Source organism: Globicephala melas, chromosome 1 (assembly GCF_963455315.2).
Source record: "Globicephala melas chromosome 1, mGloMel1.2, whole genome shotgun sequence".
Lineage (NCBI taxonomy): Eukaryota > Metazoa > Chordata > Mammalia > Artiodactyla > Delphinidae > Globicephala > Globicephala melas.
The window spans coordinates 163,047,886-163,064,270 of record NC_083314.1 but is presented as its reverse complement, the minus strand read 5'-3'; the positions used below and the strand labels follow the sequence as shown (position 1 = coordinate 163,064,270).

The window sequence follows — 16,385 nt, the reverse complement described above, 5'->3', positions numbered from 1 at the left end:
TCCATGTCATTTCCTGGAGAAGCAGCAGTCCCTCGTTGCCTGGGCCAGGGGCTGCGACCTATCGTTCCTCCTGTTTGCACAGGCTTTCTAATCATGGAATTACTGGAGCAGCAAGAAGAGAACCATGTGTGCTTGGAGGTGCCGCCAGGCAGATGAATGCACCTCAGCAGCAAGTGGCAGTTCCCAAGGTGCACCTGGACTGGCTTTGGGTCACACCCAAGAAGAGGTGGGTGGGGTACCAAACACTGGTTTCTTAAAGGGAAGCAAATAGGGAGAGGCCTTTATGAGCTGCAAGCAGGGTCTTCAAACCCACCTTTGGCTCACCCATGGGAAGAGGCTGAGCGATGCCCCGTCTCTGACTTGGAGAAGTGTGCCATGAAGGATAGGACACAAGGTCCAGAGGCCCAAAGGTTGACTCAGGAGTATCTGGAGAGGAGAGCTGAGCTGGGGGCCACCTATACAGCAGCATCCCACAGCTTGACTGGTTGACCACAGACGATGAAGGAAATGCCCTCTTTTGACCCTGGGACCAAGTGACAAGAGGAGGATGACAGGGAGATGCAGCTGCAGCCCCAGAGAAACCCCACTGGAAGTGAGATTGCAGATAGTTTTGTTTCTTTGTTTATTGATAAAAAAATATTAATAGCAATTAAAAACCCAAAACATTCACAACCCATCCAGAATCCTATAAGTTTTAGCCATTTGTTCCCAATGGAGTCCTTCATCTGATGGAAATGGTGATTTCAGCCAAAAGGCCCCTTCATGTTTTTCATGGGTGGGTACTCTTGCTCCATTGGCATGGCCCCAAAGCAGTCAGAGGGGTTACAGTGGCCGGCCTTGCCCGGTGGGCCCATGGAGCCTGGGGCGCCAGGGATGCCAGGAATGCCTTGCTGGCCCATCGGCCCAGTTGCACCCATCTTGCCATATCCTGGAGGACCTTGAGGACCTAGGGAGGAAGGAGTCAGAGAAGGAAAATCAGGAAACCCAGATCACAAGAAAAGAAAACATAATAGTCATGGTAAATAATACCTTACATTTGATAAATATTTCTCCAGTTACACCATATTTTCATGAAGACCTGATCTGATCCTTACATTAGTTTAACGATAACAATAATACTACTGGCTAGTTTTATTCAGAGTTTCCACGTGCCAGGCACAAGGCAAGTGCTTCTTCTGCATTATTCATTGAATCTTCACAACAATTCCATGAGAAAGAAACTATTATCTCATTCTGGAGACGAGGATACAGGCTCAAAGACGTCGCCCACCTGGTAAGTGGTGAAGCTACACCTCAGAGCCAGGCTATGAAGCTTTAGCCATTTCCCTCTTAGGCTCATCAAGGTCACAGAGACAGTAAGAGGATGAGCAGGACCTGGACTTGCGTTCCCTGGCCCCACCACATCGAGCTCTCTTCCACTGTGTGGTGCTAGCCCAGGTTAGGACTTGCGGGCAGGCACTGGGTCTTCCACCGCATCCCCAACACCCGCCCCCCTCCCCACGCACACTCTCACACACGCCCTCGTAGAGTATCTTACACGCAGTGGCATTACTCTAAATGATGGTTGGTAGGCCTGTGGTTACTTCAGGTTCTACACAACTATGTTATAGAAGGAACATAAAGAAAGGCGATCTCAACTGCTCCAGATTCATGGTCTCAAAGGCTGGCTTTTCCTACCTGGGGGGCCGGGGAGACCAACTTCTCCTGCAATGCCTACACCAGTGTCTCCCTTTTCACCTTTGGTACCAGGCAATCCTGGAACAAAAGGAATAAAATAAGAGGCCCCATCCCTGAGTAGAACAATGACACACCCAGCAGGATTATTTGAAACACACGTATACACACAAATGGCATATTCACAACAGACCTCATGCAATGCTCGTGTTTGCCCCCAAGAGCTAGGTATGCACCTCAGTAACCGGACGGCAGACCTACCTCTCATCCCGGGCAAGCCCTGCCGACCTTCTCTGCCAATCTGACCAGGGAGCCCAGGTGATCCCGGGGCACCTGGCCGGCCCGGGGGACCATCCTTCCCTGGGGGCCCTGGTCGTCCCGGAGCTGCTGCCATCTCCATGGGAAACTGCATCCTGGAGGTGTAGTAAGCCATCCTCTCTGTAAGAAAGGTCAGGGACAGGTCACAGGGTGCCCCCCAGGGACTCAGAACGACTGCAGATGCTACAGACAGGCCCCCAGCATGGAATCCAAGACAGCCTTTCTTCAGAGGGATGTCAGAGCAAGGAACGTGTGGGTGGATCTCTTAAGTGGTCTCCTGTGCCCTAGCCCCACCTCGCTCCTCGCTCTCCACCGTGAGCTTCCTGAAGCACAGATCTGATTACAGCATCTCTCTTCTCCATTGGCCTTCCTGAGTTCACCACTGGCTTCAGAATAAAGTCCAGACTCCTTGCTTGGCATTCAAGGTCTGCTTCCCAAGCAAGATGTCTAGCCCCTTCCGGAAAGGTCCATGTTTTCCCCAGTCCCTAGCCTGTCAATGTTGGACAAACAAATGAACAGGAAAAAAAGCTTAAAATGAAACCACAGCAGCCTTCTTAGCGCTGCTGCTTGCCCCTTTATTTAGAGCTCACTCTATGCAGACTCATTTGATATCAATTTTCTCGTCTGTCTCCTCTGCTCCAGCGGGGGCTTGGGGAGGGCAGGAGGGAATCATTCTGTCTCTGAACAGAGCAGGTGGCAGGAAAGGCTGAAGCCTAATTGAACATATGCCTGTAAGTGGGAGAGCAAGGTAAATAGGGGTGGGGGGGGAGGTGGATATTGAGCTCTAAGGAAAAGGAGGCCGGGCCGGGGTGGAGAAGCAGCTGGGAAGGGCGAGCAGCACCCACTGCCACCCAGCCAGCTGCCAATTACCGTCAAACATTTTAATGATCTCTTGTCTGATGAACCTCTTGATTTCATCATAATTCACCATGTCTCCCTGAGGAGAGAGAAGAAACCTGCCTCAGTGATACTTCCAAGCCTGGGGCTCATCTCCCCTGGGGATGGACTTCATGGAAGTAAAGGATGGGGAGGGAGGCAAGGGTCCCAGGAGCCTCCCACAGATACTTAACCCACTGTCCTAACCCCCTGAAGTGGTACAAAACATTTCGAGAGTCAGTGCATTTTTCTGGGGAAAGGGTCCCCAATCCCCTCAACTCGCCCACACAGCTAAGAACCACCCATAAGGGGGTCATGCTCCTTCCTGTAGAGTGTCAGCAAGAGCTTCTAAAATGGTCCACACTCTACCCCGCAGGCCTGCTCTGTGGGCCAGTGCCCATGGCTGCCAGCCTCCCCGCCTTACCATGGAGCCAGGCACCCCGGGCAGACCAGGGCTCCCCGCAGGTCCCGGAGATCCAGGGTGGCCTCTCTCTCCTGCAGGACCCGGCGGCCCAGAAGGTCCCATGGAGCCACTCTTGCCAGGCCCACCAGGCATGCCAGCTCTTCCCTTCTCCCCTGCCTGGCCCTTCTGCCCTGAAGGTCCCAGGTCACCCTGCAAGGACAGGAAGTCACAGTCCAGCATTGCCGAGTGCTGTCAAGTCTACCTCACGATGTCTCGGCAATCTGCTCCTGTCTTCAGCCCCCTACCTGGCCCCCGGCGTCTCCCTCTGGACTGTGCACAGGATCTTGACAGGTTGCCCCATGTCGCTGCCCCCAAAGCAGTCCTTCTAAAGGACAGTTTTCATGTTGTTACTCCCTACTTAGAAATTCTGATGGCTCCCAGCTGCCCTCAGGATAAAGGTCTAATTCCTTGGCCAGGCATTCAAGGCCATTCATGAGGCGGTCCTGACCACATCTTCTCCAGCCTCGTTGCACCTCCAGCCACACCTCACTGGTTGTAATTCTGACTCGGCCGTGTGTCTTAGTCCTCCCTGCCTGGACTGCCTTCCCCTCCTCTCTCCGCGGTGCACTCCTCCTACTCAGCTGAAATGTCCCTGTTCTCTGTGCAGCCTCCCTGACGCCCTAAGCTGAGCTGATTGCTCCCTCCCTCTGATCCCACGGTGCTACGTCTAATCTTCCTCAGTAAAACCTGCCACGCTCCAGTGTAAGTGTGACTGAACTAAGTGGGCACCTCTTGTTCAGGGACCTCTGTTTGCCCAAGGCTAGGACAGAGGGCCTGGCGGGTAAGCAAGGCCAAGCGGATGCTCGCAGAATGAATGAATGAATGAATCAATCAATCAGGAGTGAATGAACCTTGGAACAGCCCCTCGTGAGAAGTTGTCAGAGACGAGGTTGCTCCAAGTTCTGCCCACATTTTTCCCTGCCCACTGGCCTTCCTGTGTCTCCTCTCCATGGCTAAAGTCAGAGCTTAGAGTTGGGCTTAATCAACTCATGAGCTGCTCCTCTCAAACCCGGCCAGTGCCCACTCACCTTTGGACCAGGGGGTCCGTACATTCCCTGTTTTCCAGGGGGTCCCTAGAAGAAAGCAAAAGTCAGGGATCAAGTCTGGGCAGCGTCTCCAAGCTGTCCAGGAAAGACAGGTGCCGTGAAAGGACCTCCCACAGTGTTAGGTCCCCAGGCCGTGTCCACTGGGCTCTGTGTGAGAAAGGATGTCAACCTCCCTGCCAACAAGAGCGGGGACATCTGGAAAGGAGACTCATGTTCCTGGGGTGTGGCCGTGTATGATCGTGTTGGTTGGGTCTCTTGTCACGGACAAAAAGAGGTGAGAAGTCAGAATGAAAGGGAGGGCCTGGCTAGAGCTGGTGCCCAAGAAATGTTTATTTGGAGTATTATTATGATTATTGGCTCTTTTTGACCAAGTATACGGTTAAAAAAAAAAAAAAGTGAAAAGCAAGGCTCACTCTCATCCTTTTCCCCTAGTCCCCAGTCCCTCTCCCCAGAAGAACAAGGGCACCGGTTTCCTGTATATCTGTCCAGAGACAGTCTGTGCAAACAGGGAGCATTTACTGAATGAATGAAGAGGGGTCAGGGCGAAGCTAGGAGCAAGAAGCAGCATCCCCAAGAGAAAAGGAGGAGCCCAGCACAACGGTACCTCTTTGCCAGCTTCACCATCTGCACCAGGTTCACCCTGGGGAGTAGAGAGCAATGGAGCTGTGGTGAGTGCCAAGCCAGCTGGGCATTTCATGCCTCACCTCGCCCACCAGGCATGGCCAGCCCCAGTTCCACCGAGGAGTCACGATCCTCCCCACTTCCCCCCGACGCTCCAGGCACAGGCTGTGGAAACTTAGACCCCACCCCACCCTCCAGCCTGCTCCCGGCCGCCCCACTGACTGAGCTCTATGGGGGAAGAGCAGACTGCACCTGCCCTGCTCTTTGCTTGAGATCCTGGCATCTCGCACATTCCCTGGCTCTGAGTGTATGTTCGGTGTTTGCTGAATGAAGGTGTGAACTCGGAATCTCTGGCCTTGATGAGGTCGCAGAGATCGGCCAGGGCAGCCTAGTGTCCGCTCCCTCCCCAAAACAGGAGAGGCTGCTTCCAGGGCCCTGCCATTTCTAGTGGGATGCTGGGGAAGAGGAATCTGTGATTGCAAGGCAACTGACACATTCATCTGGGGACCCTGGAGGCTCCTGAGCCTGTAGGCAGGAGAGATGGAGGGTTGGTGGGACCTGCCTGCCCAGGGTCTGCAGCAGGAATCAGATGAGTTGGAGGCAAGACTCGGCCCGTCCGATTACTCCTGCATGGGCTAGAGTCATCCACCCCATTCCAGGGCACCAGCCCCAGGGGCATTGCTACTGCTCCCCAGAAGGAAGTCTGCTTGGGTGGAAAACACCCTGACCTGGGGACTAGGAGACATGGGTCCCTGCCTCAGTCCCCGGGGAGATTTTTCATCCCTGAGACTGGCAGTCAGTTCCACCTGATGTGGCCACCTGTCTGGAACCTTTGAAAGAGAAAGTATCGCAGAGTGGCTCCGGACGCAAGTTCTGGAGTCAGGCAGCCTCTTGCACTCACTAGCTGTGTGACTCTGGACAACCTACTTAACCTTGCTGAGCCCTGGTTTCCTCATCTGTAAAATGGGGACAATCCGACCTACTAAATAGGGTTGTGGTACAGATTAAATGACAAAATGTCAAGCACATTTGTAGGTCACCATTTGTAGGTCACCATTCAGCACATTGTCAGTGACCAATATATCACAGCTCTTAGTATAAACTCTAGCTGAAACTAAGGAGTGGTTTCTGAGCTGTTGCAACAGCTCCAGCAGTAGCGCAGCGTTTCTGGTGCCTGACATTTACAGGTTTTCTGTGGTTACCAACAGACTCCCCTGGGGAGGGGGCAGGGGTGGAACAGGGGCCAGTCTCCCCTGTCCGACACCTAGTGGGGGGATCCGTACAGCGGTGCACGGCTGGAAGCAGCGGTCTGCTGTGTGGCCGGCCCAGTGCTGGCTTGTACAGCTTGTCCTTCTTTCTAAATAGGACGTGATCCTCAGGCACAATCTCCGAGCTGCCGTCGTCTGTGCTAAATGCCTCCCCTTCCCTGGAGGCCTCAGACGTGCAGGGCTGCGTGCAACTGACAAAGCCCACTGGCCCTTTCCCCCGGGCTGTGCCGCAAGATGTGGGGGCTTACCGGGGGGCCAGGGTGTCCAGGGGGACCAGGCTGGCCCGGAAGACCTGAAAGGCCCCTTTCTCCAGTGGATCCTCGGTCTCCTTTCGGGCCCTAGGGAAAAAGACGGGGATGGTGAGAGGGAAAAGTGAACCCCACGCAGCCAGAGGCAGACATTGTGCGCCAGGGGCCATGACCCCCACCCTAAGGCCGCACACGGGGAGGTGGCGCTGCCTGAACCTGGGGAAGGACCCTGGGATGGCCTCCAGGCTTCTCCAAAGGTCTTCACCACAAGCCAGTGAGGGAGATGTCTGGACGCAGGAAAGGCCGATGCCAGGGAAGGAGGGGGGCTGGGGACACGCTGCTCTCCAGCCCTCACCCCCCACCCCACCCGGCTCCCTCTGCGAGGACCCTGCAGCAGAGCAGGGCCAAACTCCGGGGAGGGAGGGACAAGGGGAGCACGTCACTCACCACTGCAGAGATTCCAGCTGGGCCTGGCTGGCCTGGAGACCCCGGAGGCCCCTAAAGAGAGCCAGTCAGTGGGATGGAAAGACGCTCCAGTAATACGGCCCCGGAGGCAGCGAAGGACCAACAGCAAGAACACGCCCTAACCTTGTCATGACTGCTCCATTCTCTTCCCCGAACCCTCCTTCCTTCTGCTCTTGCACTTGACCTACGCCAGAGCTGAGGCCTGGGGGGCCCTGAACACACAAGACCCTCATGCCTGCCACAGGCCGAGTGGTACCTCTGGGGCCCGCACGGAGGGGATGATCTGGGAGTCAGAGTCAAGTGCAGAGGGAGTAAGGTACATGCTACGTGGGCCTGGGTGTCTTCTGAGTACCCCCCCACACCCCCTGCCGCCTTCCTTCTGTTCTCTGGGAAGAGCAGAGACCAGAAGCTTTCCTCTGCGCAGCCGGCGGGTGAGGGGCAAGGGCTCACAGAGAAGCCCCAAGCTCCCTGGTCGCCTGCCGCTCACGTGCTGCTGGAGGGCGATGAGCCTGAAACATGCAGGAGGGCTCCCGCCTGCCCTATCTCTCCACATCCTGCCCCTGAGGCTCAGCTCAAATGTCACCGCCCTGGTGGTCAGAGCTACACTTTCCCTGAACCCCAGGGCACACAGGTCTCTCTCAGAGCACTTCCCTCCATGCTCCCAGATGGAAAATTCCAAAGGCACAGGCTCTGTTCTACTCATCTCAAGCCTCCTAAGGCAGGAATGTCCAGCACTGAGACTGGCACACAGCAGGGGGCTGGGCTGGATGGACAGAGGTGGGAAGAGGAACCCTGCACACCCCCCAACCCCCCAGGGGGTCTCCGATGCGGACACAATTCAGAGTGTGTGACTCCTTCTTTCATCTGTAACGTGGAGGGGACCGGACTAGACCTGGGGTCCCCAATCCAAGGTCTCTGGACACCTTGAGATCCATAAAAATAGTGATGAGGACCCGAGAATTCCTTTTTGGGGGGTTCTGCACTATTCTTGACATTTCCAAGAGCCTTCTGGAAAGTGTACAGCCAGCCTCAACAGGGCTCTCTGGAACCCCGCCGGCTCGGCATGGTCACGCTGATCAAAGACGCCCACTGGCAGTCATCTGTGTTACAGATGAGTAAAGTAGACGGGAAAGCCATTATTGCTTAATAAACATCCTCTCCAAGTCACCCTTTCTCAGTAAATACACCACCCACTCACCCAGCTGCCCGAGCCGAACCGAACAGGAGTCGTCCTCGATTCCTCTCCTTCTACCGCCTCCTGCCCCCTCCCCATCCAGGTCACGAGCAAGTCCTCTATCTACCTCCAGACACTTGCGGGATCTGTCCACTGCCACCAGCTCCACCGCCATCATCCCTCCGCTGATATCTCTGATGTCATTTGCGCACCCAACCCCCTCCTGCCCATGCCCCCGAGGTCCTCCACCATCTGCATCAGGTCCTCTCCCAGCTCAGCTTTCCCGTTCCCACTCACACCCTCCTCGGACTCCACTCCCGCCACGTTGACTCTGAAGCTCCCCAAGCCCTCCCTGCCTCAGGCCCTTTGCAGCAGATGCACCCCTGCCGGGATGCTCTTCCACCAGACTGCTCGACAGCTGGCCCCTTCGTGTCATTCGGGCCCCTGCTCAAAGGCCACTTCTCCCGTAAAGTCGCCTCCCAGGCCCTCTATGACAGCACATCACTGCCTGATCCTTCCGCGTTAATCTGTCTGTTGTGCCTGTGTGGAAGCTCTGGGATCAGGGGACCTTGTCTATCTCACCGTAGCCCAGGGCTTGGAACAGTGCCTGGTGTGGAGCAGGTGCTCAATAATTACTTGTTGAATAACTGAATGATCTTTGTTTGATAAGCAAACTCGAATGTGCCCAGAATATCAGAAAATGGCGAAAAGCCGGGGAACCGCTGGATGGGTGAGCCCAGAGCCCCTTACTGCTCTACGTGGCTGGCACTGCTGCTGCGGTCAGTTCTTTCGGGTCATCACCAGCTTGCCCACCACCACCCAGCCCAACACAGTCTGAACTCTCACAGAGACAGAGACGAAAACAGAGTAACTCACAACGTGGCCAGGGGGGCCGGGTCTTCCCTGGGGTCCCATGGCACCAGGCTCACCCTGCAGGAGGGAGAAAGAGGAAGAAACAACACAGAAACAGACTTACACACACAGGCTGTGAGGTAGGAGAACGCTGAGCACAGCAGGTGGAACACCAATGGCCAGAAGAGCTGCGTTGAGTCCTGGCCTCTAGGCCTAAGCCTTCTGGGGACAGGGGACCAGCCCTGCCCATGAGTATGGTTGGAGGGGGAAGGTAGAGCCCAGGCCTCTATGGGTTAATAACCCAATAGCCCATAGGGAGAGGAAATCGGTTATAAACTTAAGAGGAGGAAGGTCAAGATGTGCAGTGTTGGGCAAAACCTCCCCCAGAAGGCAAGGAGAGGAGGCTGCCACTTTGCCAGTGAAGGGGGAGGGAGTGGCCGCGTCCTGGACTCAGCAGAACCCAAGGGCTGTCTAAAGGCAGCACGCACAGACCCCGGGCCCTTACCTCTGCTCCGGGGCGGCCACTGCTGCCCGGGGGACCAGGCTTTCCACAGTCACCCTGGAGGAGAGAGGGGCAACTGAGGCTCACCAGACCGCCATTTGGCTCCCACACCCCAAGCCGACCCCACATCAGAGGAGTCCTGCCACATGCCCCGGCTTCGGCCAGGGGCTCTCTGATGCCCTCGGGCTGGCAGATGGCAAAGCCCCAACCCAGTCTGCCAGGCACCGGTGGCCTCAGAAGGCCAGGATGCTGGGATGGCATCTTAGCCAAGGGTCAGGTGGCACTCCACTCCGGCCAGACTGCCACATCTGCCCGGGGTCAGACCTTGAGAAAAGCCGAGAAAACCCGGTTGGCAGAAGTCACCAGGCCCTTACCTTCAGTCCTGGGAGGCCGGGATGGCCCGGTTTTCCCTTGAAGCCCTGGAAGAAAAAGCAGGAGCTGCCACGTCCCTCACCTCAAGCAGAGGCCACCTCCCACTCCTCTTTCCTCAGGTTAAACAAGTCAAATCCATCCAAAGTCATACCATGTCCACAGGGGATGTGGATTTGAGCTGCCCCACCCATCAGGGCACCCGTCCAGCTTTGCAACCTCCCAGCTCCCAGCTCCTTCCTGCAGCTCAACTTACCGGGGGTCCCATGAGTCCGGGGGGGCCAGCAGGACCAGGGTCCCCCTAGGGAAAGAGACCAGGGGCACTGAGACAAGAGCTTTGTCCAGCTTGTACCCACTCATTCACCAGTCTCCCCCTTTCTCCAGCCCCTCCCCCAGCTCTCCCAGGATGGAGGGATTGTCACGTGGGGCACAGGGACGATTCCAAGCCAGGCTCAGCCTCTGACTGGTTGTGCACGCTGAGTGAATACCCGTCCCTTTCTGAACCTCAGTTTTCCTTCTTTTGGGTACAGAAGGGGGTTGACCTTGATGCTCTGCCCTTTGCCATGGCCCCATCCTTTTCAGATGCCCCAGCAAAATCGGATCCAAGGAGCCAGGGCCACTCAAGTCCTTCCCTGTCTGCAGCCTATTCTTTCTGACACCCAGCCTAGTTTCTTCAGCTGATTGAGTTTCTGGGTATAAATTTACTCCCTTCACTGCCTGCCTTTGGTGAGACCCAGCTCATCCAACCTGGTTAAGGTAACTGGGAGAACAGAGAAATCGGGGGGCTCTGGTGCCATTAGAGAAGTGGGGTGCGGTGAGAGGCAGACCGAGGGAAGGTGGGGCACCTCCTGCAAGAGGTGTGGGGCAGTGGAATTCAATTCCCTTCATCAGGGTTCCCTTGAATTTGGCTCTTGGAGAAGGAGGTAGAAGGAAGGGGGTGCCCTCCTGGGCCCACCATCTCACCCTCACGCCAGGCTTGCCGTCCTTCCCATCTAGACCATCCAGACCGGCAGGGCCCTGGAAATGGGAAAAAGGCATTCCTGCACGCCTGTGCTGGAGCCCTAGGAGGTGGGAGGCCCAACCCAGCCCCTCCACCCTCTTCACCGCCTCCACCCCTCACCCAACTCCTACCCCTAAAACACACACACAGAGACACACACATGCATGCATGAGCACACACACATACACACACACACACCTGTCAGGCTAAGCGGGCACAAGCTCACCTGAATCCCGGGAGATCCTGGTGGTCCAGGGGGACCAGGCAGGCCTGATGGACCTCGAATCCCTTCACTGCCCTGGAAATGAGCCCCCCAGCAAAGTCAGTGGGGCCTTGCCCCCCTCCCTCCCGCTGACACACACCAGCAGGACAAGAGACCCCGGCCACAGGGGCTGGTGACTACTGGAAGTCAGGACAGCTGGCTTCGAACCCCAGTTCGGTTCTGGCCTAACTGGCTGTATCCCACACACCACTCCCCCGTGAAAGTCTGTCTTCATCTGCCAAGCATCCCCCTTTCTGCACTGCTCCACGAAGAGGAAACAGAGCCTTCTGGGTCCAGCGCCTTCCTCGGGGTTGACCAAGGACTGGCCTGGTGGGTGCTCAGTAATGTGGGCTGAAGTGAGAGCACACATTCAATTCACATTGATCCCAGCAAGGTGCCAACCACCATGTGGCCTCTGATTCCCCCAGATGGCAAAAGGGTGGGCCCTGCCCTCGAGGAGCTCACAGTCCAGCAAGAGTCACAGGCCCAGGACCATCAAGGGCATTGCAACAGTCGATTTGCCTTGTGTGAGGAAGGGGCCCTGGGAGCTGGGGAGAGAGAGCAGCTCACTCTGGTCGGGGGCAGGGAAAGTGTAACCGAAGAGTTAGCAGGTGCTGGGCTCTGAAGGACGGCTGGGATTCGGGTAGGTTTAGGAGAAAAGGGCATGCCACAGAGGACTTCAGAGAAGGATAAAGATTTGGCGGTGTTCACATGCCTGGTCTAGCTGGGGTGTCTGGGGAGCCTGTGTGATGGGGGTTGGGGGCGGAGAGGAGACTGGAGGAGGGCCCTGAAACCCTGTACTAGATTTTATCAAACAGACCGTTAGTTTTCAAACTGTACTTCCCAGGGCCTGAGGGTTCCTGGAGGAGCCTGGAGAGGCTGGGGGCACAAAGTGGAGGCCAAGGGGGTGGGACTCCAGGACCCCTACCCTCGCCTTAGCCAGAGCAGCTCCACTTGCATCTGTTTTATAGACTGAGCATTCATATGAGATTTTGTGTGACAAAAAGCCTTGGGGACTACAAAATAAAGCCTGAAAACACCACTACGGGCACTGGGGAGCCACTGATGGTTCAAAGCAGGGGAATGATGAGAGCGAACGTGTGAATTCGAATGTTTATCAGAGAAGAGAGGGGGAGGCAGGTAGCTAAGTGGGGAGGCGGCAGCATTTCCCCAGTGGGGAGAGGGTGGCTGACCTGGAGCAGTGGCCGTGGGGGTCACCAAGGGGAAGGGATCCAGCTAGAGACCCCACAGGGGGGTGGGGGGGGAAGGGCTCTGGGTGGCACTGCCATGCCACCAGCTACCAGGAGGGGTCAGCACAGCCCCAGGAAATGGCAGCCCCACAGGGAGTCAGGACGGAGAACCGCTGGCCAGAGGTTTGGGAGTCTCTGCAAAGACCGGCCTAAAGAGAGCAAGCTGCACTGGGGCACAGAGGCAGCGCGGAAGACTCTGGCGGGGGCCGCCACTCAGGCGCCCCACAGAGAAGTGAAGGGAGGTGGCACCCGCACTGCCTCAACCATAGCTGATAGGTGCTGGCTCTGGGGTGGGGGGCGCAGCCAGGGGCTTGAGGGTTCTCCTGAGCTGGGAGGGAAGTCTCAGCCCCGCCACTGTCTGGCTGTGCATACCTGGGATGCCCCCAGCCTCTCTAGGCTTCAGTGAGAACCTAGACCAAGAGGGCCCTTCTAGAAGTCCTTTCCAGCTTTCAGAGGAAAGAGGCTCCCCAAGAAGCTGCAGCTCTCCTGCCCCTCCCTGTACCCCAAGCTTAGAAGTCAGTTTGGGGCCTCATTACATTGCCCACCTGTCACATCTGGAGAGCCCAGAGGATGGGCTGAGACAAGGATGTCAGCCTCCAGAGCAAGGCAGAGCTAGTCCCAAAGTTTATCTATAGCCAAACCCAGGGGCGGCCAGTGCGGGGGCTCCCCAACTGCTGCTCCTTCCCACCCTTGTCACCAGGTCACAGGCCACGCCTGCCCTCTCTGGCCCTTGGGGACACCCTGAGCATGGCCTCCCAGGAGGCCCATCCTTCTTTCCTGTTGTCAGACCCAGAAGGCAAATGCCCAGACCACCTCCTGCTGAAGGGCCCAGGGCGCCCAGTCTTGGATGTGCTTCCCTCCTTCCCTCAACTCCTCGCCCTCCCCTGGAGGAGCTGCAGCTGGCCGGGGCTGGCCTGTCGCATCTAGTGGCCCACCTCTCACTACACCTCTCTGCCTCCTCCCCACCCACACTCTCCCATTGGGTGGGCATCCTGGGCCCAGCTGTCAGCCCTAGGGGCCCACTGGTCTGCCCCGGCCCTGTTGCCCTACAGCAGTTGCTGGGCTCATCCTGGAGGTCTCTTTGCCCCCACTTGATGTAACTGAATTAGTCCTTGAACTTCTGATGGCTCAGAGCTGTGACTGTGGCCAACTTGGGGTCCTGCTCACCTTCTCCGCTTGGGGGCCAGGTGGGCCAGGTGCTCCAGCTTTGCCTGGGAATCCAGGGGGACCCTAAATCAACAAAGAAGCAGGCAGGAATGAAGGCGGGGCTGGAAAGCAGCTCCCCTTCCTTCTTCCTCCTGGGTGTGCTTCACCACTGTTAATGTGATGCGTTTTGACTTCCCAGAAACACCACCCAGGAGCATTACATCTGGCTGGGCGGCTGGGCTGGGGCCCACCCAGGAGGCCCTGCTCTCCAGGTCCTGGCTCCTGGAATCAGGCCTGGCCCCCGAGGCCATTCCTCCGTTCTTCCCGCGCCTCTTTGCTCCCCTCCCTAGGCCCACCCTCAACCAGCCTGGCCTGGCCAGGCCTGCCCCTCGCAGATGGGATCACGTTGGACAGAGCTGGCTTTGTGTGTGCACTCACCGGTAGGCCTGGAAAGCCTGGCTGGCCTTGAAATCCCTAGGGGAAGAAAGCAAGGGACAGTTTGCTGTGCCACCCTCTCTCTCCTGCCTGGCTACCCAGGTGGAAAGCATGACAGCGTGAGGCTGCCTCAAGTCATCGGCCTTGTCCTCCGCTCTGCCCCAAAGGGCCAGCAGGTGAGGCTCTGGGCACGAGGTGAGAGGTTACAACTCGAGGATGGTGGGGGGGTGGGAGGCTAGAGCTGGTCACTGTGCCCCCTCCCCCACTGTACATGAGGGTGACCATCGGGGGAGGACAGCTAGATAGGGCCCTGCCACCACTCACCTGGTCACCTTTCTCACCCAAGTTCCCTTGGGGTCCTCGCTCTCCTCGGGGACCCTGTCACCACAGAGAACAATGCATCTAGAACCCAACCTTCCTGTCCCCAGACCCCAGGGCAGGATCAGGGATCCCCATGTCCACATCTCCCTGTCCCCTTCCCCACTCACTGCTGGGCCTGGGGGACCTGGGAGGCCTTCAGATCCTGGCGGGCCCTGGTGATACAAAGGAGAGGAATCGGTCACTCTGACTGAGGGAGGTGGGAGATCAGGGGATGGGGCAGGGGACGGGGCACAGAGCAGAGGCAGGGATGTGGTGGGACGCCCCTCTAAGCGGCAGGATTCCTCCCCCTGCTCTGTTCAGGCTTCCCTTCCCTTGCCTGAGCTACTGAACCAGCCTCTTAACTAGTTCTGCCATCTCTTGGTTTGCTCTAATCCAGCCAGCAAGAGGCTGCCATCTCCTCTGCTTCAACGCAGCTCTGATTATAATACTCTCTTGCTCCAACACCCTCCATGGGGCCCCTCTGCCAACTGAATGCTGGGTTTTGAGGCATCCTGTGATCTGATACCAACCACCCTTCCCTGCTTCACTTCCCTCCCCTTTCCTTATCTTCTGCCTGGCTTGGTCAGACTGCTGTTCCCTGAACACTATACAATCATACCACTGGGCATTTGCACAACTGTCCCCTCTACCTAGAATGCCCACCATCCCCCACCATTTCTAGGTCTCTTGAAACCTTACCAAATCATTCGATGGCTCGAATCTGTCCCTGAGGTACCCTCACACACGGCTTCTCCCTCTGCGATTCCCCAGCACAGACAACCGTGTGCTGGTCGTCTGTGCTCCCACACCCCCCCGCAGCTCCATTCAGGGCTCAGCTCAAACGCCACCCGCTCAGAGAGGCCTCCCTGACCCTGTCTAATGCTTCCCGTTCATGGCTCCAGCTCCTTACCCGGCTTGATTTTCTCCACCGGTCCTACCTCTCATAATTTATATGTAGCTGTTTACTCATCTGTTATCTACCTGGCCCACTGGAACGTGAGCTCCCTGAGGACCAGGGGCTCAACTGCCTGTTTTATCCACCAAGGCATCCTCAGAACAGAGCCTGGCACCCAGAAGGCCCACGAGAAAGATTCGTTATTGAATAAATGCACAATGGGGTTTGCTGCATCCCACCGGGGCCTCACCGGCTTGTGCGAGGGGGAAGGTAAGACAAAGACTTGGGAGGTTTGTCACAGACTTGGGTTCAAGTCCAGGCTCGGCCCTAGTTCACTAACTAGCTGCAGGACCCTGGGTGAGCCACGTCACTTCGTGAGCCTCCGTGTCCCCATCTGATGACCGCCCCAGCTCCAGTGCTCAGTGTGGGGCTGGGGACAGGCCGGGTGGCAGAGTGGGGTCCAGAGTCCGGGGCCTGGCTCTCCGACCTGTGGGCGTTGGGGGCGGGGGGAGGAGGTCCCCTGCCCGCTGACTCTGGCCCCCTCCCCCCAGGCAGCCCCTCCGCCAGTCTCCACGAAATCTGCCGGGATTCTCCTCCTCGCAGCTTCCGCCCACGCAGCAACCAGCCGGCAGCGCTGACTGCTTGAGACGCAGCTGGAGCGACTCAGGGGACCGGAGGGCCGGGGTCACGTCTCCCGTTCAGGGGCGGCTGGGAAGCTCTCCAGGCGGCAGAGAGACACTGGCCATTTGAAGCCCTTCCTCCCGCCCCCGCGGAGGGAGCTGCCTTCCCGCACTCACCGATTCTCCCTTCTCTCCCGGGGAACCCCCGTAGCCGCGCTCCCCCTTGATGCCCTGACAAGCAGCAAAGAGAGAGGGAATTAGCCCCGTGGTCCGCCCGCCAGGGGCGCCGATGCGAGGGGTGGAGACTGCAGCTGGCACACACACTTAGACGCAGAAGGCGCCCCGGGCGAGGCTGGGGGGCCCGAGGGGTGTGCTGCTCCCGGAGCAGAGCGGAGCGGGGGCGCCTCCGCGGCCTCCCACCGCCACTCAGTGGAACGGGGGTCACGTCCTCCTAACAGGCGCCTCCGCTGGATCTCCCCAACTCTCCCCCGCCCCTGGGGAGGCAGACCTCTGTCCTCTCCTAGTCTGGGAGGCTCCGGGT

At 57.6% G+C, this 16,385-nt stretch overlaps 1 protein-coding gene across 1 annotated transcript in view; it reads right to left on the bottom strand.

Annotated features, from left to right (window-relative positions):
* Positions 1 to 611: 611 nt before the first annotated feature.
* COL16A1 (collagen type XVI alpha 1 chain) overlaps positions 612 to 16,385 on the bottom strand; it is a 51,314-nt gene continuing 35,540 nt past the window's right edge. The window contains exons 53-72 of the mRNA XM_030871456.2: positions 16,022 to 16,075; positions 14,458 to 14,502; positions 14,294 to 14,347; positions 13,973 to 14,008; positions 13,556 to 13,618; positions 11,103 to 11,174; positions 10,840 to 10,893; positions 10,133 to 10,177; positions 9,882 to 9,926; positions 9,511 to 9,564; positions 9,030 to 9,083; positions 6,962 to 7,012; positions 6,515 to 6,604; positions 4,982 to 5,017; positions 4,360 to 4,404; positions 3,293 to 3,481; positions 2,863 to 2,929; positions 1,936 to 2,112; positions 1,678 to 1,755; positions 612 to 946 (exon numbers count right to left, since the gene is read on the bottom strand). Of these exons, the coding sequence (XP_030727316.2) occupies positions 744 to 946; positions 1,678 to 1,755; positions 1,936 to 2,112; positions 2,863 to 2,929; positions 3,293 to 3,481; positions 4,360 to 4,404; positions 4,982 to 5,017; positions 6,515 to 6,604; positions 6,962 to 7,012; positions 9,030 to 9,083; positions 9,511 to 9,564; positions 9,882 to 9,926; positions 10,133 to 10,177; positions 10,840 to 10,893; positions 11,103 to 11,174; positions 13,556 to 13,618; positions 13,973 to 14,008; positions 14,294 to 14,347; positions 14,458 to 14,502; positions 16,022 to 16,075 (1,512 nt within the window). The 3' untranslated portion in view covers positions 612 to 743. The remainder of the gene's footprint in view (positions 947 to 1,677; positions 1,756 to 1,935; positions 2,113 to 2,862; positions 2,930 to 3,292; positions 3,482 to 4,359; positions 4,405 to 4,981; positions 5,018 to 6,514; positions 6,605 to 6,961; positions 7,013 to 9,029; positions 9,084 to 9,510; positions 9,565 to 9,881; positions 9,927 to 10,132; positions 10,178 to 10,839; positions 10,894 to 11,102; positions 11,175 to 13,555; positions 13,619 to 13,972; positions 14,009 to 14,293; positions 14,348 to 14,457; positions 14,503 to 16,021; positions 16,076 to 16,385) is intronic.